Raw genomic sequence first — 25,232 nt, 5'->3', positions numbered from 1 at the left:
TTTTGTGCATCTGCTGTGACACCAGCTTTTACTCATTTCACTGAGTGTTCATTCTCTCTGCTCTGGCAGGTTGAATGCAGATGTCTCAGGCTTTATCCTATGTTTTGTTAATAGTGTTTGACAATCTTTATTGCTGAAGTCTGTGGCCTTGTCAGAACAAATACATCGAACTTCTCCATAAGGTGAGATGCAGCCAAGAATCTCATGGTAGAAATGTTACTTTTTGATTTCAGAAAAAAAGCATAAATACTGTAAAGTGCATATTTGCATCTTTCCATGTTTGCTGTCGGCATTGATGCTCTGAAATCTTAGTGCATGAGTTCTAAAGGGTCCTTGGTCTTTGGATCCATTGTTTCTCATCTCTGTGAGTTTTTCTCTTGTAAGCTTCAGAGAGAATCTAGCCTTCCTGAACTCTCTTTACCTTTTCAACAGCACTTTATTACTTTTGCTGACTTTTGCTGACATACAAATATACACTGCTCTAGAGTAGAACTGAGAGTTGTAAAAATAATGTACAGTGCTCTACACTGTCCTTGCTTCAGGATCCTTCTTGGATTTGATAAATAGTCTCTTTGCAATTATACTGTTGTGTAATCAAACAGGATTCACTGGCAACTAAACTGTACAAAGACCTCTAGGAAGAAAACCTAACGGATTTGTCTAGCTCTAAAAAAATAGAAATTGCAATTCAAGAAGAAAAACACACATGGATATTTTAATCAAGAAATATTGTTTAAACAGAAAAGACCAAAGCACTCAGATCTACATTTGTGGAAAACAAACTATCGTGTCAGCATGAAATATCTTAAACTGTTGAAGAATCTCTGAAAAGTGAGACATTAATGAGTAAGAGTAGAACACACTTCCCCCTCATTTTTAATGGACTCATCTTTTTAGTTTATTTAACAGTTCAAACCCAGAAGTATGGCTGTTAATCAGTAAAAGAAGAAATGCCAACCTTGGTCATTCGACAAAATATGGACCCTTCTTATTTTTCTTCTCAGCATTACTTTATCATAAAAAATACAAAAAAAATAAAACAAAAGATTAATCAATTATTAAAAATGGTAACATTGATTGACTTTTAATGATTTTACTTCACTTGCTCCAAATAAATTGATAAATTGATTCATGATTTTTTCCTAATGTAACATAATTTTGCACATATTTTTAACTTTTGATACTTGATCAAATTTTGCAACTTTGCTATAAAAATTCCTGAAACAGTGTTATGTCTATTTTACTGATATAGTATTATTTTTTTATCATAACAATTACTTTTTTTAAGTAACATAATCTGCATATATTTTGGATACTTCATTGCCATGTTGATTTCTAAAAGTTATTTTTTACAAAATAATTGAAGTAATTCATCTTTGTCATGTGCTTTATTGATATTTCAACATTCTTAATTCTGCCTGATAAAAGCTAGGAACCGGATATTGATAAATCATGTAATAAAATGGTTACGGTAGAACTGGGGTGGGATTATATAAGTTCGCTTCCTTCCACTCCCTTTCAAGCAATATTTATTAATATGACAGAAAGTGCACAACTGTGGGTGAGATGGATCTAATACTTAGAAAACATTAAGAACTGGTTTACCTGTCAAAAATGTTCCTCCAGTTTCGAAATGCATTTAACATTTACAGAGAGCAATACAACTTGATACGGGGGAGGACGTGACTCAAAGAAGCCAAACTCTGAGACAACAAGCAGAAGAGAAAGCAGGTTGTGACACAAATGCTGTTTGTGTGTGTGTGTGTGTGTGTGGGTGTGTGTTTGAGATGTGAGAACATGGAACCTCAGAGTGGCTCGGTAACCTGAGCCTCATGTGAAGGCGCAGAAAGCAGACAGGAACGGCCATCAAGAATGTGCTCAATCATTACAATCCGGCTGCAATGAACATCACATTCTCTAAAACCTCCAAACTGAAACACGAGTCACAGTCACACAGAAAATGTAACAGGCACAGGCGTATCAAATGCCCCACAAGCAAACACTATGCAAAAAACGCAATTCCTCCTCCTCCTCCTCCTCTACCTCATCTGCACAGCTTTTGGGGGCCAAACATGAGCTCCAGCTGGAAACAGCAGGAACATCTGCAGACTGAAGTAAACTGTTGCCCTACTGTTATTATATATTTGGTTTTACCAGTTATTATAGCTGTTCAGTGATTCTGATAAAGAATTTAAAAGTATATGGTTTTCTTCAAAATTATTAGGGGAAAGATATGTTGGTTTATGTTTACGTTTTAACCACAATCAGTATGTCATATGTGATAAAACACTTTGAGTAAAGTCCTGTTTACAATGACTTGAAAAACACAATTATTCTAGTTGTTTTAGGCAAAGCCTTTGTGGCAGCAGATGTGAATAAAGGAAAACGGATACAAAGATGAAGCAAAAGTTGGATCCAGACTGAGAATGAGTTATGACTAAACTGTGAGAGGGGTTCTAATGGATTTTATGCAGCCAGATCTGATCGTGCTGATGTTTGAAACATCAGATCAGCATCAATTTGTTATTTTAAAGGCTACAAGTTGGTGTGGGGGTTAGCCCATTGACTGTAAGAGAGCTGGACAGAGAAACCCCTCCCCCCTGGCGTTCCAAACAGGAAGTACCCGTCGGCTCCAAGAAGCCAAAATCCCATAGACATCTATGGAGAAATAAAGCGTTATTATTCAGACATTCCATTTGTCATAATAACCATTCTTTCTATGCTAATCATTTTTTAAGAAATGTTTTTGCTAATCCTAATTTTATTCCATATTTTTTCTGTCGTGGAAGTTATTCATATTATAAACTGATCATCTCATGCCTCAATAAAAGTATGTGGTCTTGAACACTCAAAACGTTTGACAGATTCTCCCGAGCCTGATTTCAATGGAAAGGGTGTGGTCTTCTAACCTACTCACTACTGATTGGCGATGACTTAAACTAATTTGGACCAATTACTGCTAACTATGTCATCTGGCTCCAACATTGTCCATTTTGTGAAAAAAATGCAGGCAGGACAGGAGCCTGAAGAAAGCCATTTTCTAAGGGTGACGTCACACTCATTTGCTCCTGTTTTTTTTATTTACAATGGCTACTCCCTGTTGCCTCTTGTGAGGAGGTTCCAATCCCTGTAGGCTCCTTTCATGGTCTTCTGGTGCACATATGGGTTTTCTGCTGCATATTGCCCTGCCTTCTCAGTACAGGTTATCGTACATTTCAAAATACATTTTTTTTAAATTAAATTACAGTAATAATTACAATACTAACTAGTTCATATAAAAACAAAACTTTTTGCTTTCATCCCAAATAAACAAGTTAAGAAACAAAAAGACATAAGAGGCGGACAACTCAGGTGGAATAATTTACTAAGACAAATCATTTCACATTTACATAAATAATTGTTGCGATTCTTACTTCCAGCAGCTCGGAAACGCCACAAACTTCTGGAACCTGATCACTACCGCCGGTCTGAGAGGCCCAAAAACATGGAAGAGTTCCCAGGCTTTTTTTTTTTTAACAAATCTCAAGCGTCTCTAAGAAAAGGCAGGAATGGGGAGTTCCCAGACTGCACTGCTCCCGGCACACTCGTGCATACCACTTTACCCAGGATCCTTTGCGTCAGAGCCACTTGGCCTGCTTCGGGGGCTCTGTCTGAGCTGGAGGGGGATGCCCCCCACTATCTAAATCTCCCAGTATTTTCTCTTCCTTCCCTTTGAAGTTCTTGCAATGCATCATGGGACATCAACTTCTCTTCCTTCATGTTAGTATCAAGTGTTCAGGAGAAGCAAAATGAAGGTTAAAATCACAGGAAAAAGAGGACAGCTGATGGCAACATCTATTCAAATAGCTTTTGAAAAAAGAAAAAAGAGGAAACAAGAATGCCAAAAATAAAATGTGAAATAATCTTCATTTAAACTCTTTTCCTTTAATAATCTGAACAAGTCTCTGTTAATGCATTGTTTTGTTTTTGGAGTGGTACATTATGGAGCCAAAAATGTCTCCAAATTACTGACAAATTTCTTTGTCCATAGTTCAGTTGTGCAAATGAAGATCAAGTGTCTGTGCCTTCACAGGTTTGATGAGGTAAAGCTCGTTTCTTCTTCTGACGATGAAGCTCAGTTGAAGAGGATGGAGTCAGGGTCTCTGTTGGCAATCTGTGCCATGTGTTTGAGCACGTCCTTTTTCGTGATGATGCCCAGCAGTTTCCTAAAAAGCAAACGGGTAAAGAAACCAAAATATAAAGGAATATTCAGGCATTTCATACTTTGTTGATATACTGTGTTTTCTGCACTACAGGAAGCACCATCAACGAATGGTCTAGTTTTGAATTTATGTCAAATAGAAGAGTTATAGAGCAAACTTAAATAGTCAGAGATAAGTCCCTTTTAACGTTGGGAGTTGGGTCATCTAGACCCACTAGACAGTGGCTGAACCTTTTTTTCTTCAATGATTTGTGATCTTCACTGGTGTCCATGGATTACATGAAATCTTTCCACCTTTGTCACGGTAGGGAGAACACGTCAATGGTCATCTTGACCCCATAGGACGCCACAAGGGTTAAATGATTAACTGCAACTTGTTTGTGACCCGCTACATATTAGAAGCATGGGCATATTTACCATATATGCAACTCCCACTCTCGTTTATAACACACATTAAAAAAGACTGATGCAGCTCAACACCCGGCCAAACATTTGGACATAAGCGCTGTGTACTTTTAATATCAGTAAACAGTCACAATTACTCCAAATATAAGGCGGACTGCTGTTTTTTGAAGACATTGAAGGCTTAAGTGCACCTTATAGTGCACTTAAGAAAACTGAGGACAAACGGATGACGGTCCTCTGATAAAACTCAAACAAATCTGGTTTTCCCAACAGGAAGTACCTCAGCTTTGTGGTGAAGCACCTTTTTACATTTCCCAAAGATTCTTAAGAGAAATGTCCGTTCCTGCTAAAGACTCACTGGTAGCTTTAATAATATTGACAGAGATGGAAAAGTGTAAAAAGACTACGCATCAGAGAAATGATAAGCAGCAGAAAGGTATCTAGCACATTGCTACTTTCCTTTAAGATCCAAAGCGCTTTACACTCACAGTCCCATTCATCCATGCACACACACACACACACACACACAATCACACACACAACACTGCCAAACACTGACACCAACCAACAACCACCTAGAGCAATGTGGGGTTCAGTGTCTTGCCCAAGGACACTTCAACACATGGGCGGGCAGTAGCTGGATCAAACCTGCAATCTCCCGATCAGAGGTCAACCGCTCTACCTTTGCACCATGGCCAGAGATGTCCCGGAGTAACTACCTTTTCCAGTTTTTAACATTTCCTTTTGAAATTACTTTTGTTTTCTGAACATTTTTAGAATTATTTCATTTCATTCTTTTGGGAATTGTCTTTTGGTTTATGGAATTTTGTTTTGATTTCTAAAATGTAATGTTTATTATTTGTTTTGCCTTCTTAATGGTCTTTGTTATCTTTCAAAGGTTTTGCATTGAGTGAAGTGTTTGTGTGACATTTGCTGTTCAGATCAGAAAATGTTTTATGGATACCAGTAATTTGATGTAATATACTAAACAAAACAAACAATGTATTAGTCCCTCACCCATTATGTGTAACTAGACACTGGCGTAGCCCCAATTTCCTGAAGATATCCACAGTGATGTCAATAGGGGTGTGGTCTGTAACCGTGAAGGGGCTGAGGTCCATGATGCCTCTGAGGGGCAGTGGAGGCGGAGCCTCAGGAGACAGCGGTGGGAGGTGCTCGGTAAATACCACCTGGGAGGCACTGACGATTCCGTCCTGACGCTTCCGGGCGTTGTCTGGTTAACAGAGTAGATTGAGAAACATAAGAGACAGAGGCCAAACCATTCTAAATACCCGCAAAATTAAAAAAAATCAGTAGAATGAATAAACACACATATATGCAAATGACATTCTTTTACAAATGTTTGTTACATCAGTTCCAATGCAAAGGTGTGGGATTTTACGCCCCTTGTGTCCATGAAGTGGCAGGAACTCTTGAATTTAATAATTTGAATGAGATACAGGACACTTTTGGCAATACTGAAAGTTCACAGAGTTCACAAATAACATGGCTGAGGGGGTGTTCTCATTTGAACAGAAGCTATCCGGGTCAGGGAGATACTGAGGAAAATATATTTTGGTGTAAAATCAAGCAAGAATAAGGTATGTGTTCCACTTGCGCAGCATACAGACCAATGGATATGAGCAAGTCCCTTCGGAGGACAAATCCCACAAGCCTTTGGGACTCCTGAGAGAGGACCACGGGGAAGCCACTGAAGCGAGTGCTCTCAATCAAGCTCTGCAGGTGACAAACGCAACCAAGTCGGGATTTGGCACAAAGGTAAGCAGGAGATGTTGCTGTGCGTTTTTAGAAACATTTACCTCCACCTCACCCACAGTCATGCCCTCCTGTGTGAGCACTGTGAGCGCAGGGTCTCCTCTCCTGGGTGTCATCACATCCACAGCCAGGCTGTTGTGGTCAATCTCTTCCTTTGCCTCCAGAAATGGGTAGCCATTAAGCCTGATGTGAGCCTTAAGGACATTATGGGAAGGAAAATTATCGTCAATGACTGATAAATAAACAACAACTCAGATCAATGAGAGATGCTGCACCTCATAAATTCCTTCTCTCCCAAAGGCGTCGGCCACCCATTTGCTGGTCATGGTTGCAGCCATCAGAGGGACGATGTACTCCAGGCCGCCAGTCAGCTCGAACATGATGACGACCAGTGACACTGTCATGCGAGTAACTCCACCTAAACAGAAGTGAGGCAAACTAATGATCTTTCTGTACAGAGACATACTTTTTGTTTTTTTTTAAAGAAAAGCAAAAGCAGCCAAGTTGATTTTAAATCAGTCGGAATAAATTCCATAATCTGACTTTGACTGCAGCCAGAAACAGGAGCTGCATCTGAATCGTTTAGTCACAGCACTTCTCCATGATTCATCGTCTCTTTAATCTCTGCAATGGGCAGCAGAATTGTGGAATTGTGTTTTTTTTAGTCTTTAAATAACAATTCCTTTCAGATCTGCCGTGCCAGAGCTCATATATTACAAGTAAAGCTGTAAAACATTCTCATTGGCTGTTCCTCTAGAACAGTGGTCCCCAACCTTTTAAACTTTTGTTTGTTAGTTCAATTTAGTATTTTCCTATTGAATTCTATGTATTCATGATCCTTTTGATTTTAGGTTTAACTTTTTCAATTACCGATACGAACCCATCGAGACGACTGTTGTTGTGAATTTGGGCTATACAAATACAATTGAACTGAATTGAATTGAAACGTCACGGACCGGTATGACGTCATACAAAGTTTTCACGAACCGGTCTTTAAGTTGTGGTGGGATGATCATTGTAGCAACGGTACGATAAAAGAGCAACATAGACGTGACAAGACGAACCCTGACCTTTTATTTTGACGCGCATTACATTGTACATCGCACAGGTATCATTATCCTCTCCCCTTTCCACACTCATGGTGCAAAAAAAAGAAGTGCTGTCTATTAAATGTAGCTTTCTTTTTTTGTAAGTTGAAGGCTCCTCTTCTATCTCCTGGCTGGGCATTTTCCCCTTGGCAAAGAAACTTTCCAAAGAAGTTTGTTTTTTACTAATTTTGCTAGCTCCTGGGTTTTATTTTAGTGGTATCCTATCACGTGACCGAGAAAAGTTCCTTGGTCTGCGCCAAGAGTCACATTGACGGATGTAAAGAGAAAAAAAAAAAAAAAAAAGAAAAAAAAAAAATCAGGCAATTTTTTCAAAATAAAACATCTTTCAGATTCCGAAATAGATAAAACGGAAGTAATGTAAGTTATTCATTCTTTCCGTGCCTAAAAGATACCAAATGACCCACGGACTGGTACGCCGCCCGGGGGTTGGGGACCGCTGCTCTAGAAGATGTGTCGGCAATCATTTTCCCATCTTTAAACTTTGCTTCTCATCAAAGCAAAGCACCGACCAGCTTCTGCTCCGACTCTCATCCATTTTCACCTAAACATGCAGCAGCTCCAACCATAGCGTAAAGCCCGGGAGTGATGCAGTCTGCCCCTGCAGAGCACCACCCCCTGAAGAGGATGGAGTCGTGGTTGTAGTAGGCCAGCTGCTCCATGCCCACGCCCAGCAGCCTGCCTGCTATGGCTCCCACTGCCATGCTGGGGATGAAGAGACCTGAAGGAACCTGGACGTTCACAGAAGAACAAAGTTTGTCATATTTTTATGACAACCGAGCCGAGCCAGAGTCAAAAAGTAAAAGACTGAAGATTAAGACGCATTTAAAGCCTCAGTCTGTGCTCTGGGTGGGAACTTTTGTTATCAGTCAGTGTTATGCTTTTAGCTTCTCCTTTTTGTTTTGCAGTTACACTTAAAGTATAAAACGGGGTTTCCAACTGCTAAGGGGGAACAAGAAGAGGTTGAGTGGTTGACAATAACTAGATAGTTTTATTAAAATAGGGAAATAAATTATAGAAAGACTCTAAGGTCATAGCTAAAGAACCTGAGGGGACATTTGCTTGAACCCACCTTCATGCCGAAAGTGATGACGGTGATCATCATCTTGAAGATGAGCGCCAGAGCCAGCTGCCACAGAGCCGTGTAGAGCTCTGGGCCTGCTGGCCGGTCAGCAAGGCTGTTTCCTGCTCCGGTTTCTGACATGTTTGCTGGCTTAGGATCACAGCAGAGCCGGAGGAGTTAGGACAGAAACAAAAAAACAAAAGAAAAGGCAGAAAAGCCACTTTTGAAATCACAAGCTTAACAGATATTATGGAGCAAAATGAGAAACGGCTTTCTGCTTTGAGATCCTTCTGAATCAGACAGCACTGTGGCGCCAACCTGCTCATAGCCACACAGCTGAGAGGAGTCCAGCAGAGAGCAGTCATTGAACAGCTCGGAAATGAGCTCGGAACCACTCATCCTCGTGTAACTGTTTGGGTAGGAAACCAGAGCGGTTAAGGCAGCAACGACCAGCACCTCCATGATGGGATAGTGGCCGAGGCGAGTGGTTTTCCCTGCAGAAACACCAGGGAAGGGATCAATGCATGCTCCTCAAAGAGCTCTCAGGACTCTTACAAGTCCTCACAGTACTCACGTATTCTGCACCAGGCAATGTTGGCCTTGATAAACAGTGCCCCCCAGAGGCCCCCAAATATACCCAGCAGGATGAAAGGGGCCAACTCCACCAGATGCCAGGGAGCGTGAAACTCCACGTAGAACAGGACCAAGCGGCTGTTCCCAAAAGGGTTGATGGAGCGCAGAGTGAAAGCTGCCACCAGTGCCGCAAAGAAGGAACGCCAGAGCGTCTTCAGGGGGAAGTAATAACTCACCTAGACGGGACGGGGGAGGGGAGAGTCTTTGTATGAGCCTTCATAAAAGTTCACTTTAATACAACTAGAATCATCAGCTGTGATCATATTTATCAACTGTCAAAGGTCAGTGTTAAATAAACTTTCAGACAAGTGATGAGACGTGACAAAAAACAAACATCTCAATGTCACCAGCTCCCCACCTCCTCCAAACTAAACAGGACTCCTCCTATAGGAGCACCAAACGCCACCGAAACTCCCACTGCAGCTGCAGCTGATAAAACCTGAAAGAAACCAAAAAGAAGAAAGCATTGGAACAAACTCTTAAACACAAAGGTGTGAATTACTCATACATGTCTTTATGTTTGCTGGAAATGTGAAGGATGTCGTATTAAATGAGTAGTAGGAAAACAAAGAATAGAACAGGAATATTATTATCTGAAATTCATTTTTACGGTTAAGATTCACAATGTAAACAACTGGTGGAGGTTTTATGTGAAGGAAAAGAAGGACTTGAATTAACTTTACTTCAAAAATACTGACTAAAAAAAAGCACAAAAGCTTTTTAACTTCTGCCTGAAGGAGCAGTGCCTGGGAAACAATAGGTTTTTTTTAGGAAAAGGGTTTTGACTTATTATCATCACTTTTTTTTATTATAGAAATATTTTTATTCTTGCAAATTTTACAACAACAAAAAAATCAATATTACCCAAGTCTCATGTTTCCATGGTGCTAGAGAAACCCGAACAATCAAATGAACCTGACGTTTTAGTCGAGCACACGTGGCTCCAGATCGTACCTCTCGCCGTTTGGCCTCATTCTTGCGGTACTTGGTGAATAGATGACAGAGGATGTTTGCACAGCAACAGGCCACATGGACCAGAGGGCCCTCCTTCCCTAAACTAAGCCCAGAAGAGACGGCCAGAACCAGGGTGATGGTCTTGATGATCAGGGTCCACTTTCCCAGGTAACCACGAATGATGAAACCACTGAGGATGGTTTTAATCTGAGGAGACAAACACAACAGAAAATGAAATAGTCTGCAGCGTTCCATTCTGAGAGAGAATGAGAATGTTTTGGGGGTCATTTTTTGTAGAAAGGCTAAAGTATAATGTCTTTTTGTGAGTGTGACCACAAGATAAACCCACACAGAGAGAAAGAAAAGAAGTTAAGTTTGTGTTTTAGAGATTTATCTTTCATGAAACAAATGAAGATCTCCTGCTCCAGTGATTACAATCTGACCAAGAGATTTTCTTTGTGGCAGATACTATTTGATGGTAAAAGTGTTTTCTTTTTATACATTTTAGTATCTTTTACTCAGAAAATGATGGTGATAAATATTACATATTTAGTAGCGAAAAAAAGAAACAATGCGGGTACTATAAACAAAAAAAAACAAAAGCGTAAAAATATGATGCATTTGATACTAAAGGCTGGCAGTTACCCACCCAGAGCTATAGTCGACACAAAGATTGATTGATTGATTGATTACACACACAAAAAAGGGAAAAAAAATACATAATGCAGAAACAAGTACCACTGAAAGAAAATAAATAGGGTGATACAGATGTTTAATATGGATTCTCAGGCCACACTATTTTTACATTATTTTTTTTACTTTATTTTTTTCAGGTTGAAAGAGAAAGGATTCTGAGACTTTGTGCTTTTGGTTTGCTCCCACACAACTTACCTACCATCAAATCATGCATATATCAACCTACAAGCTTACAAATATTCACAAAGTAGGGAAATAATTAGAGGCAGACTTTGCATCTCACCTCTGGTATTCCTGAGCCGCATGCATATGGTGCAAAAGCCCGGACCAGCGTCACCGCCAAGAAAGAGAAGAGCAACGCCCAGAATATGTACATCAGGTAGTCCATTATGTACGGGAATGCACCCTGGAGAGAACATAAAACAAAGGACACACATGATCCTCAGCAAACTAAAGAAACAAACATTTCTATACTGGAAATGAGAATATTTTGATCCAAACATAAGAACATAAGAACAGAGTTTTTTTTCTGAATTTAAAACTCCTTGACTGTGGCTCATCAAGTGCCTGGCTGTTCCCAGATCCTCCCTTCAGCTGACTGTTCCTTTGCCCCTCCTCAGCACTATGGGGAGGGGCATCTAAATCTAAACTCCAAACACATCTGTTTAAATGTGTCTTCTCACTAGAACGGTTTTTACCGTTTTACCGTTTACCACCATACAGGTGGAGGGACTTCTAGCACTACGCTGCCACGGCTCCCTTATAAGAAAATGGAAAAAAAAAACATTTTTAGACACCACTAAAGCTTCAAACACCCCTACAACCCTATAAATGGAACAGGGAAGTGCCAGAGATGTTCTCCTCAGATTAGTTACAACAGCAAACAAATGTAATAAACATACAAGATATGAATGCATTTAGTTCGTTTGGGTTTTTAATTAAGTATTTATGATTACTTTAAGTCATCGAGGGCATCAAATATGCAGCCAAAGAAGACAATCAATATGGTGGATATGAGTGAGGTGCTGCACGGTGGAGCAGTGGTTAGCGCTCTTGTCTCACAGCAAAAAGGCCCCCAGTTCAAGTCCCGGCTGGGGGACCTGAAACAGAACACCAATGGGGGACCTTTCTGTGTGGAGTTTGCATGTTCTGAGTATGTGTGGGTTCTCTCCTGGGTCTCCAGCTTCCTCCCACCGTCCAAAAACATGCTTCATAGGTCAGTCAATTGGCAACTCTAAATTGTCCCTAGGTGTGAATGCGAGAGTGAATGGGTGTGTGATTTGTGGCGCTGCGACAGAGTGGTGACCTGTCCAGGGTGTCCCCTGCCTTCGCCCATAAGTGGCCGGGATAGGCTCCGGCAGACCCGTGACCCCGAAAGGGACAAAACAGAAGAAGATGAATGAATGATGAATGAATGAGTGAGACGCGCTCAGACCTCTGAAGTTCCTGTGATGAGTTCAGCCCAGCTCTTCCACTGTGGACAGCGGTCCCTCTCCTGGAATGTTTCGTTATACGTCCAGCAGCAGTGCTCATGGTTGAACCAGAAGCCAACGAGACACACCCCGCCTTTCAAGTCAGTCATCCAATGGGCTGCAATGTCAATCCCGCCCGCTAAGGCTCCTACAGAAAGAAAAAAACATGCTTTAGACTCAGGAAACCTTCATGAAAGTAACTAAGTCAGATTTGTATCAACAGTTTTACAGTAAAAAGAAGTTTCTAACAGAGTTGAACACACTGTTTTATGCAAAATTTATGAAAGAGACGGTTGGCCACACCTGCCATGAGTCCAACAAGCAGCATAAGCAGCCATCCAGAGAAGGCATCACTAATTCTGTGCAGCAGCGCTACAGTCGACTCTCTGCTCTTATTGGTGATCTGGACAAACACAGAAAGAAAAGATCAAGAAGTGTAAGGATCGGATGAGAAAACCCTTGAGAGCAGTTCATACATTACACTTTGTTACCAGATTTTAAAAAAAAGACTCTTTCCAATCTACAGTTTTTAAGATAGCTTTCTTTTTTTTTTCTTAAATACCATCTATAACACATCACTATGAACAGTGAGTCTTCATGGCATCAGCATCAGACACATTTCAGTGTGTAGTAATCTAATTAACAAACGTTCTGAACAACATGTCTTTTTCATGTGTTGTAGAAGCTGCATTTATTGATATTGTTGACTGAGCAAGAATAGACTGGTTCATGATGTGACGACACATCGTAAACCTTTTGCTAGACTATCCAAACCTACAACCCCTGATGTGAATTCAAACCTGCCGGTGTCAATAGGCTCTGACATTCAATCGTCAGCTCTGCCACAGGAAAAAACACCACAGATAAATCATTAGCAAAACATAAATCAAATATAATGTTAGAATTTCAAGTCAAAGGTCCGTCAAGCTGTGTTAACACCAGATGTGATTTGTGCGTCAGGGGCGTGTAGTTTCAACGTCAAGTCAAAGTAGAGATGCGATCAGACATCCGTGCTACAATTTGAGCGTTGGCACGGCGATCTGGCAACACCGCATTTTGAGCAGTGCAGGGAAAATTCCAACATGAAAGTTCAAACGTCTGAAATGTGACAAAAAATTGGAACGTCTCAACCGTTTGGGAACTCAGCTTTGGTCCTTAACGTGTTGACTATGTAATCAGTGGATGGAGTCCTAGACAAATATGGAAGAAAACCTGATCGTTCTCCTGAACTTCACATTTTTCTTATTTGTTTTAAAATCATAATAATCAAATATCCTCTTAAATTTCTTTTCATGTTTTCACTCTACGAACTAAAGCGAAACAGTACATCATCAAACTGGGGCAGAGGCACAGAAGTACAGCTGAAAGCGGCTTTCATTCCTATGCAGCCCCTGCAGTTCCTGAGGAACCTCACCGAACTGATGAACCCAGACACGGAGGAATGCTTACCGATGCTTTTGTAGAGCTCTTCAAAATAAATGAAGCTGCCCTCTCAACATCATCTTTGTCTTCCATGAAGTGTAAATACAGACACTTCTTCCATTAAGAGGTGAGGCTGAAAATTTTGGACAACAGCTTCTCCTCCAAGCAGTGTTACGTTTATGAACACATTTTTGGACAAGTGTGGAGCAACAAATTTACCGCTGGTCTAAACAGAGGCGAAGGACGCAAATTTACCACACAATTGAAATCGGCGAGAACATAGCATTAGACCAGTGATTTTCAACCTTTTTTGAACCAAGGCACACTTTATCCATGACCAAAATCCTGTGGCACACCAGCATCCAAAAATGAAAAAAGGAGAAAATCTCTAGTCAGTATTGATGTTCAGTCCCTCTGCAATCTCACAAGTTAAGTTCGTTTTCCGTAATAATTTAACTAAATTATTTAAAATTTTACCCTGATAGTTGTTTTTCCCTTCAGTTTATTAACATGCAATTTTATTTAACCTCACAAAAAAATAAATATATTCTCTCTAAATAGGGATTTATTTTTTAATATTTTTTTAAATGTTGGTGCAAAGGCAACTGTAATTTTGATCACAATATGTTTGATAAATTTTACAAAAAAAACCTAACATATTTATGTTTTCTGTAGCTACACAAAAAGTGAACATGAAGTTTTATTAGTTTTTCTTTTGTCTTAATCAAAAATGAAGTATTTGAAAACTTAAAAAAAAACGTTTCATTTCTTTTTAGATAATTAAATTGTTTTAATTTAGTTTAATTGTGTCTGTTGGCCACTTTACCTTCATCCTGTTTCTTAAATGTTGTTATTACTTCTCCTTAAGTTTAACATAAAAAATAATCCAGACATTATTAGAAAAAGTGTTTCAGTTAGAAAGATGACTTGGACCAAACTCTGGGATGTTTGGCTGTTAATAAACACAAACCTTGAAGGAGAACTAAACTGTTGACCTCTGATTTCATCAAGAAGATTTTAAAACTGTTTGATGTGTGTTTGTTGTGGTTTCAAGACGTTTAACAGGGAAGACTCATTGTAGCACAGATGCTGTCACTTTAACACAATGCATCATGGGAGATGGAGTGATGTCAGACAAACTCGCTTCTCTGAGCTTTGTTATTTTGAACACTTTTTCCACATTCTGCTTCTGGATCCCATGGAAAGCTACACCGCTAAAGGCGACCTTTAGCTGATATTTTTGATGGAACTGACAGATTTTATGAGCTTAAATCGGAACAAAGAAGTGAAAACTTTAACCACTTCTGATTGGTCAGACTGATGACGTATGATTAGGGGTCCAAGAATGATTGGTGGAGACAGTTAAGGGGCGGGACTTTTCCGCAAACAGAGCTGAAGCTGCGTCTAATTCGCGGTACCGTCATTCTTATCAAAGTGTCTTTAATAGATACAAATAAACAAAGAAAAAAGTGTGTTATTATCTTTCATATTCCTAAGTACTCAGTGTTTTATCAGGGCCTGTTTGGATGAACAAAGAGCTGATATCCTGGAGATGGGAAATGTTTTTAGATCAGTGAATGGATAATTTTCCACGGCACACCTGACCATCTCCCACGCCGTGGCACACTGGTTAAAAAACACTGCATTAGACTCAAACTGACTGTTTTAAAGAGGAGAGTCCAGTTCTTCTCTAGTTTTTCTTCTACTTCTAGCTCTTTTGCTCTATTCTCTACTTCTACTGCCATGGAGACCAGCTAGCTGCACTCTTATATAAAAACCTTTTTTCATTTTGGATTTTTTAATAATGCCATAGTTCTGTTTCACACCAACGCAGAGGGATTTAAAAAAGAACAGCATCTACAAAATGTAATACAACTCCTTGTATGTGACCTGATGCCAGTGGGCACTATATATTGGTGAAAACATAAGATTGATTGATCAGAAAGACTGGACTTGAACGTCAAGTCCTGCAGTGTTAAGATGCTTTTTATTATGCTCTTTGTAGGCAGGTACTTCAAGTTTTATAACCTTTACAATGTAAGGAAACTGCTTTGTTCATATCTGTAGATTCTTGACATCTCTGTCCGCCGTACCTCTCTGTGCCTGTCCCGGTCCTTGCTCTTCTCTCTGACCCAGTCTATAGTGTTGAAGTCTTCATATGTTCCCAGTCCGGGCACCGGCTCCTCCAGTGGATCCACTAAATGTGTTGGGCCAATTCCATTGGTACTAGCTCTTCTGCTGCTATGGCCCTCAAACCCTACTGGGAGAAGGACAGAAAAGGAAAAACTTGGTTTTTATGCTGAAGCTCATGTCATTTGAGTTGACTGATTTCGAAGGCCTAACTGTAACATTTTTGGACTTCAGTGGTTGAAGGGGGAGAAAAAAAACAAAAAAAATCATCATAAGAACATTTAACATTTCAAAAAAAAAAAAAAAAAAAAAATCACAATAATATGTAAACCCATTTCAAAATAAAACATTCCTGTTGGATTATACTACTTTTTACAAGCTGATGTGACATTTTCTATTTCAAAAGAGATGAATTTCTATAGTTATTATATTTAGTTTGGGAAAGCACTACCTCTGGAAGTAGCAGATTTACTAGATTAGCAAGAATAAATAAGAGCAAAATTGAATTTCATCTTTTGTGTGTGTGTGTGCTAAAATAATCAAAATTTGATCAAACATAATTAGGTTCATTTTTTGCAAAAGTGTTCCCCAGTGGTCTTTTAGTTATGAATATGTCGTTTTCAGCCAAAATCAACAAATCTGTTATTTTCTATAACATATTGAATTTTTCTGAGTATAAGTCATGTGTTTTGGCATAGGTGTGCGACTTTTACTGTTGTTTTTTTAAACTTAAATAGGCTCACGTATTCATTATTTTCTCCCTATTAACAGGTTGCCCTTTAGAGATCGTTTCCCACAAACAACAGCTAGAGGGCACTATAGGTGTGTGTATCAGTTTTTGCTGCTGACAGCAATAAAGAAGAAGAAGCACCGCTCAAATCAAACACGGAGAGTCTGATCGTTCTCTTACACTTTATATTTCTCCTATTTACATTGATACATTATCACCCCTGTTTTTAGATTTTCCTTCTTTAGACTAATGCGGGACAAAACCCGGTTTTCATTGGAGTGGGACTTTAACATGCTAAACTTCACAATAATTAGAAACACTTTATTTATTGTTCAAAATGTATTTCAATGGCAACATTAGCCTTTTTTCAAACTAATTTCCTCTTACATTTTTTTTCTGTCAAAGACAGATACACAGTTCCTCATACATGTTCAATCACAGTTTGTCTGTGGATAATAATTACCGTACATTAAATTAATGACCACAAAAGAAGCAAATGTTCCTTTTCATGAATCTATACTGCAACAGACTGGAAGCGAAGAACACACAACAGTCGAAGAAAAGAAGACAGTTTGAAACTGAACACTGAAAAATGTCATGTATGTTTTCAAGCTGCCCAAAACTAAGAATGGAGTTAATAAAGATGCTTGGAGTTGGAGCGGCTTGAGTTGAAAAACCATAATATATAAAAATGAAAAAAAAGAAATGGTGGCCTCCTTCTATTGTATTAAACGGTTTGCTGTAAAGATGCAGGGTTCCTATCTTAACTAACCATGTTTTAAGCACAACTCTTCCTGCCCTTTGCACCCCATTCATGTTAGTCAAAACACAGACTCAGCAAAGCCTTGTACAAATGCAGTCAAATAGACCAAAACACAACCTCACTCATACATTTACATTATTTGAGGGGCAAATCTTTTGAAAGAAAAAATTCTCAATAAATTTCAGAGCTTGTGTGACTATTGTAGATCATTTTTTAAAGAGAAAATAAAAGATTTGGCAGCTTTGAACAAAGAATGCAGGTCTGGAACTTTGTGAAAAGACAAGCTTTTTCAAACAAAGCAAAGAGGCTATAAATAAGTAACATAAGTGATACTTTATTCATCCCACAATGGGGAAATTCGTCTGCGCATTTTGACCCATTCCCTAGGGGGGAGCAGTGAGCTGCAGACTAGCCGCGCTCGGGGGGGGGGGGCGACAGTTGGCCGGGGAGAGCGGGGATCGCACCGCCAACCCTTCGGTTGTTGGACGACCTGCTCTACCGCCTGAGCTAAACTGCTGCCAGAAGGAAATAAAGAAACATACACAAAACAAACCAGCTTTGTTAAGAAGTCTGTAATGTTTAGACTTGAGCTGCTCCATGCTTGAACAGTTATTCTTAGAGCACTGATACTGCAAGTTGTTGGGAAAACAAAAACACACAAGGTGCTTTACAGAGTTCAAGATGTATGAAGTAGAAAACACTATGCACAAAAGCAAAGAACATTTCATTTTTCTATCACACTCACATATGGAACTTAAGACACTTTAAAGGCTGAGCACAAACAGTCAAGATAAGAACCAAATCACGGCACATGGTGGGTTGTAAAAGGTATTAATGATTAAACTGGTTAAGTAGAGCACAACAAAGTCACACTCAGCAGTGGAAATTCACCCATTTATCAAAAAGTTAATACAATACAAAAGCAAGACAGACGTGTGGAAATAGAGAGGCTTGGATTCAAACAGAACCAGTTACACAGGAATGACATCTGAAAGTGGAATAGCACAGAATGACATCAGCTCAAAGAAAACAAAGAAACCTACCATTCTCCACTAATTCCTCCTCATCAAGCTCTTTTTTCCAGAACTCCCAACCCATTTTCCTCTCGTATCACCACATTTAAAACCTACAAGTTCAACTCGTCACCGATTCCTTCCAGTAAGTAGGTTACCTCCTACTTTGACTAGGACACTCAAGACGCTGACACACCGATAGGCTCAAAGTTTGAGGAGGAAGAGGATAGGCTGAACGGATTTTTTTCGTACACATTTATAAGGAATTGTATCTCCTTGTTTAAAGCTTCAAATCGGTTGATTTTCAGGTGAACATTTCAAATAAGAGAAATATGAACAAAACCACAAGTATCTTAAGCCAGCTCCTCCTGCGATCCAACATAGAATGATGTACATTTAAGAAATATGAAGCCAAACTCAAACTGCAGAAAAGATGGGCTGCTGTTTCCTAAAGAAACTCCAGCATTCCACACTGTATTTAAAAAAAAAAATCGTTTCATAACTATGGTAGTGTCTTAGTAGGGGTGGGACCACAAAACTCACGGTTCGGATTAGGGTTGTGCCGATGGACGATATCATCGTCCATCGTGATGGGTGACTGACATCCCGATGGAGAGACCACCATCGTGATGCCACGCCCCCGCCACGTTGTGAGTCAACACCATAAGCCGCGGTTACATGTACAAAACATCTTGATGGGATCAATGGTCGGATTAGAATCCAACCGTGTACATGGACCCAGAAAAATGTTTTCAGAATATAAAAACGTTCACTAAGGTCACACTTTCCATCGGAATAAATCATTCGCACACGCGCAGTAGGGTTTGAAAACCGGAAGTATATAAATTCCGCCAGCGGCTTTTTTTTTTCAAACTTTATTGAATGTAACAATTCAATACAAAACCATGTTAAACAGCGCCGAGCGGCTATATACATTGACATGTCAGCTCGGTAAAATACGAGACGATCTTCTAAACGTGCTTTTAATAATGTTACGGTTATTATCAAACACCTGTTCGCTCATCATTTGAATTTTAATCCGTGTGGTCAGTGCTTTTTCTGAACGGAGCCAGGATTAGCAGTATGCTAACACGGGCTAACAACATTAGCTTTGGGTGGTGCTGCTTGCTGTGAATAACATCAGCCTTTATTTAGTCGGGACACGACTGGAAACACAAATCCACGTGATTGTTTGAATGTTTTCTAAGGACTGAGCGACATTTCTGCTTTGAAGCTCAAACCGCTGTGTGTGTGCTGACGATCCGAGCTGTGCTCAGCTCAGACACACACTTTTAGACCCGGTTCTGATTTCGGTTGCTTGTACCCCTAGAGCTGCAGGACGGATCGCAGTCTTAAATCTCCCACATATACCGCTCATGTAACCCCCTCCCATCAAACAAAAACCTGTAAATCCGCACTCCGCCGGTCCACTTCGCTAGTTAAGTGCGGGAGCAGACTACACTTCTTTTCTATTTTGTTTGTTACTTTTTTTGTTAAAGTCACTTCCCTCAGTTTATACTGGATCATCGCGGATTAGTCATTAGTTGGGAAATAAAATGAAAAAAGTAAAATAACGAATAGCAGTTATATAAGAACGAAAAATGTAAAAATACATATATATAGAAAAAGAAAAAAGAAAATCACAAAGAAAATCAAGAAATCAAATTTAAAGAATTTATGCAAATTTATTCACATTTTATTGAGGGAAATAAGTATTCACCCCCTCTAGCCGGAAAGACTTAGTAGAAGCACAGAGGTCAGACATTTCTTGTAGTTGATGAGCAGGTTTCGGAACATATCGCTCTTCTTTGCACATTACTTCTAAATCATGATGTCCTGGCTGTTGCTTGGCAACTCTGAATTTAAGCTTTCACCGTAGGTTTCCCATAGGACTGAGGTTCGGAAACTGGCTGGGCCACTTCAAACCATCATACACTGACATTCATCTGGAACATTGACAGTAAAATAAGAACTGTACTGAACAACCCCTCCCCCCTCGCCTTCCAAATAGAAAGTACCGGCTGGTCCCAAAAAGCAGACATCCCACTGATTTCTATTGAGAACTAAACAGCGGTTACTCAGCCAGATCGGTACAGGGGCTTGCGACTAGTGATAACTAGGGGTGTTGGAAAAAAAAGGTTTCTGTGATATATTTCGATAGTTCATTTGGCGATACTAGTATCGATTCAAAATGCTGTCGGGACGATATTTATTTAATTATTTATGAGCGTCCTTCAGCGTCTGACTCTTGTTTTCCACCTAAACCTCTGACCGCTAGTTGGCAGCAGAGCACAATGAGCGTCTTTAAGAAGCTCTACACCGCACCAAAACTACAGCAAGATATCAGCGAGAAGCAGCTTGTTGTGTTGTTATGAGACATGTACTACTTAGTTTTTCCTTGGGATGGGTACCAAACCGAAACTCTGTGCCATGTTGCTGCCAGTAACATAAAAAACGTGGATTGCGGTGCTTTGTAGCAACTCAGATAAGAACAAGTGAAGCAGTGCGGCTGCACAGCGGCTATTGCACGGAGCATCAGCCAAAATGATGTTGGCCAAGCGGGCCAAAGTTCTGCAGAACCTCACAGCATTGGATTCTAGTTCAGCGACCTAATGGATCAGAGTGATGGGTACAATGCTCTGAAAAAAGGCCAACGTCGTGGGGATGAGCAATGAAATCCGTGTGAGAAAACGGTGTGCTGTGCAGACCGTCAAGTATATAAAGCATCATAGCCTCATTTAAACCTCTCCCCTTCACCCCGTCATGCTGCCTCATTATCACAACGTTTTGTTTTTCTTCCCTTTACTTTTGAAGCACCGTTAAAAGTACTGGAGAAGCAATATTGGAATAAAACATCACTTTATTTCCTTAATCATACTTTTAGAACCTTATTGGTTGAGGCACATTCATTTCATTTTTTTTTCTTATACTGACAAATATTTTGTTGTGGAACTCAGACAATGTTGACTGTTCCCTTTATATGTTTTAAGTTCCCAAAATAAAAGCACTATGCATTTGCTTAGGTAATAGCAACTTATATATATACGTTACAGTCGCAGTGTTTAACATTGTGATCATTAAATGAACTGAATTTGACACGTTTGTTACTATTGTATTGATGTTCAGGTAGAGTTTTTTCTAAGTTATACTTAAAAAAAAGAAAAAGAAATGTGTTCCGGCACAATATTGAGATAAATATCGTATAGTGAGACGCGTATCAGAATACGTATTGTATCGCCAGATTCTTGCCAATACACACCCCTAGTGTGAACGCCACATTATTTCCTTTTTCTCGTTATTCCGAGAAACATGGATGAATTGTACAAGGATTTCGACCTTAACTCCTCACTACATACTGCGTTCGCCATTTTGTAGTGCTGTCAGAATCTACAATTTCAAATCCAGAGCCCTACAAATTTCCCAGAAGTCACTGAAAAAAAAAAACAGTGCGCATTGCTGCTCACTAGAATGGCAAATATAGACCACAATGAATTGTGTTTTAACAATTTTTGAAAAAAATGTGTTTAAATGTAGTTTTTAATAATCAATCAGCATTTTCAACATCACAACACAGGGGATTCATCAAGAGTCGTAGTGAAACGCTCATATTGATTCGATTTCTGCTTCGTGAAATCGGTGACATTTTTTCCGTTTAAAAAAAAAAACTGCAGTGAGCATTGTGTCCCAATTGCTTTTGAAAAGCCAGGGCACTAGGTAGTCCTGCACTATATCGTTTTTCAGTAGTTAGGGAGTAGGGTAGGAATTCAGACACAGCCTACAAGTAGTTTGTCCAAGTGCCGTTACCGTAGTGTGACATCATTACCATTTGCAATCCCCCGTGCTGATCTGGCAGGACAAACACATATTGTACCTACACCAGAAGCAAGGCATTTTCTATGGGTGACATCACACGCCATTCGTCCAGTTATTTAGTATACAGTCAATGATTTAGAGCAATCAAGAGATTTAAATGACAAAAAAATAAAAAATACACGGTTTCACTTCACAGCTAGGGTGTACTATTACAATGAAAATCATAGATAATTGTTTTTATATTATACACAAAAGCTGAGAAATCATAACTCATGCAGCTGTCCAATGAAAAAAAGACATAAAAAATTCAAAGAAATGGTGCAAAACCTGAACTAATATCATGAATTAAGTCATGATTTCACCTGCTTGAAAGAGTCTGTGGAGTCACAAACTTAATTCTTTCAGAAGAAACCCTTATGTGCTAAGGCTGCTGTTTTAGGAGGTGGAGAAGTAATGTGATGACATCACCAGTAACCGGGGAAACATCAGGAAGCCGCTGCAAGAGTCAAGGTTCCAAATCAGAACTTTTGGATCTCCGGTCATGATCAATGTTTCTCATGGAATCTAAACTACAACATTCTCAACAGGGACATGTTATTGTTCTCACATGTCAGCCCAGCATGCTAAGTAGCTTGTGCTTGGTGTTTAATGCAACTTCCGAATAATATATTTTAACTTCATTGTGCTGAAAAGAAATCCCCAACAGTTTATTTGCAAGTCTTATGTGCTGCCAACTCGTGCTGTCTGTCATCAGCCATCCAAATAACTAAATTACGCACAGCAGAGGGAAGTCTCAAGAACTTCTGAGATCCCAGAGGAACTCTGAATTCTGATTTCCTATAACCTGATCTGTCAAATCCAGCTTATCAGACCAAGAAAAGTGTGAGTTCATCACATACACAATGACGGTAACATGACATCAGCATTGGAGTTTAGATCAATTATGAGGTCAACAAAAACCCAACATGTCAGAGGAACAACACAATTCTAACATGTTCACACGGTGAATATGAACACATTGATCCAAAATGAAATACTCAAATAATGAGATAGCAAAAAAAGGAATATGTAGGCAGACGCTGCTGCTTAAAGACCCCTGCCAAAGAAAATTTTAAGTTTTAAAAAGGTTCTTGTGGCATTTTCTAATGACGGACATAAAGAAAATTAAGGTTAAATTTGCATTTCTGCTTATTTCTTTATTCAAATAGTGCAGAATCAAGAGCAGACAACAAAATGCAGTTGTAAAAAGCTTGTAGTAAAAACTACTACAGCAGGCCACAAGCTTTCTGCTTCGATCCATTCCGACGCACTCCCCATTTCTGTTGCACCGGAGTGTTAAGTTAGGGGTGTGAGGGGCTGTAAGCTAGCAAAATAGCATGGAAACAAAGGGATGATGGGAAGGCTTACACTGAACCAATGCTCCCACCCACAACTCAGAGGCAAATTTCTACTGAACTACTGCCGCTCTGCAGAACCTATGTCCTAGAAAACAACACAGGTTTTTCGATTTTGCTTAAAATTGGAATAATCCTCATTAAAACCCAACTGGGAACAGTTTGATAATAGTTCAAAAGATTATTGGAGTTGAAATTGCATATAACATTAAAGTAATAGATTAAACATCTTTATACTTAAATCAAGCAATGTCCAACCAAAGTGAAGCTGTGGGCGTTTTTCATTGAAATAGACGGCAGTGACATGTGAACTAAGGTCAAAGTTACCAAAAGCAGATTAAACACTCAATTCCATATCTGCTAAGTTCTGTTAAAGAAATAACCATAAAAATGTGACCATGTGCAGTATTTGTCTATTCTGGTTCTACATATTATCTAAGTTTATCTACCTGTCCTGCTGGTGTTTTTTTGTTCAACCGCTGGACTTACCTGAGCTGAGAGAAGGTATGTCGTCCGTTGTGGAGAAGTCCAGCGTGGCACCTGCGATGTCCACCATCTCGTCGTCATCATCATCACTGGAGTGATGAAGGGTATCATAGCTCCCGGTTCGGTATCCGGGGTTCTCCATGGTTCTGGACCCTGTTTGCAGCACAACAGAGTGCATGTTTACCCTCCACGCGCTGCATTAACTTAGCTTGAGCTAAAGCTGTCAATACCTGTGTCATTGTTTCGGACAGGTCTTCCCTGTATGCTCGACCACCTGAACATTGTCACTCAAAGTAATAAGGGGGGGGGGGGGGAGGATTCTAACTTTTTTTTGCTTTCTCTAAAAGAAAAGACACAAATGTAAATCCATCGGCCCCAAAGCTAGCCATAACACCCACATCATCAAGTTGATGATCAACGCAGGCAGCAGTTGCGACTCTTCAACTTCACTAAAGGAAGTTTTTATCTCCATTTCCGCCCCTTATTTCCTCTTTTACTTTTTAGTAAGCCGTGAGGCTGTACTTCAAAAATATTATAGCTAGTAACTATGTCACTGAAGCTAATAAGCTGATTTGTTGGTCGTTGTTTGGTGCTGTGCTGCTTAGCTAAAAATATAAAAAGGAAGACTAGATTTAGCACCAGACTAACTTAATTAGTAGTTCATGTTTTCTGTTTACGTGTCTTTGATGTGTTTCTTTTATTTCACAGGGAGAAAAATGGTTCTAAAGCGGTGAAAATAATGCTGTACCGTACCTTTACAGGAGATAACAACCGCTTAGCTCCAGGAAGTCTTGTGACTTCAGATTTGCCCCGCCGCCTGCTTCAGCGGGACCCGCTTATGTCAGCAGCAGGAACCCGTGTAAACTTAACGGATACGTGCAAATTCAGCATCATTATCCGGACGAAAAACAGCTGGTTTCAATAAAAGTACAGACACGAAACACAACAGTTGTTTAAAAAGGAAGTAAACGCCGTCAAACAGTGTTAACATTCGTATTCATTCCACCGTTTATGTTTATTCTGCTATTTAGACGATTGTTAAGCGACAATTATCATACAACCCAAAACTTCCGGTTCCATCCTCAACAATTATTTTAACGGACCTTTTTCCTTATAAAGTTCATTTTGAATAAAGTATAGCTTAAATCTTTGTTTGTGTGTCTACGTGTGTTTAA

The 25,232-nt window shown here is 39.6% G+C and overlaps 1 protein-coding gene across 6 annotated transcripts; it reads right to left on the bottom strand.

Annotated features, from left to right (window-relative positions):
• Positions 1 to 3,347: 3,347 nt before the first annotated feature.
• clcn5b (chloride channel, voltage-sensitive 5b) lies at positions 3,348 to 25,128 on the bottom strand. 6 transcript variants are annotated; one of them, XM_004079943.5, is made up of 17 exons: positions 24,811 to 25,128; positions 24,061 to 24,210; positions 15,822 to 15,985; positions 12,610 to 12,709; positions 12,270 to 12,454; positions 11,118 to 11,240; positions 10,139 to 10,345; positions 9,543 to 9,623; positions 9,126 to 9,360; positions 8,870 to 9,045; positions 8,561 to 8,701; positions 8,033 to 8,219; positions 6,658 to 6,800; positions 6,427 to 6,576; positions 6,238 to 6,343; positions 5,624 to 5,840; positions 3,348 to 4,205 (listed from the first exon to the last, which is right to left on the bottom strand). In XM_004079943.5, the coding sequence occupies exons 2-17, from the start codon at positions 24,197 to 24,199 to the stop codon at positions 4,115 to 4,117; spliced, it is 2,445 nt and encodes an 814-aa protein (XP_004079991.1). In that variant the 5' UTR covers positions 24,200 to 24,210; positions 24,811 to 25,128; the 3' UTR covers positions 3,348 to 4,114. The 6 variants fall into 6 exon arrangements, with proteins under 6 accessions (XP_004079991.1, XP_011485944.1, XP_011485942.1 ...); XM_011487642.4 differs by having other exon boundaries at positions 15,822 to 15,988; positions 24,811 to 25,108; XM_011487640.4 differs by lacking the exon at positions 24,811 to 25,128 and adding an exon at positions 24,288 to 24,505 and having other exon boundaries at positions 15,822 to 15,988.
• Positions 25,129 to 25,232: the final 104 nt, after the last annotated feature.

Source organism: Oryzias latipes, chromosome 18 (genome assembly GCF_053564925.1).
Source record: "Oryzias latipes strain Hd-rR chromosome 18, Olatipes_Hd-rR_3.1".
Lineage (NCBI taxonomy): Eukaryota > Metazoa > Chordata > Actinopteri > Beloniformes > Adrianichthyidae > Oryzias > Oryzias latipes.
Note: the sequence above shows the minus strand (reverse complement) of the source record. Positions and strands in the feature narration are given on the sequence as shown.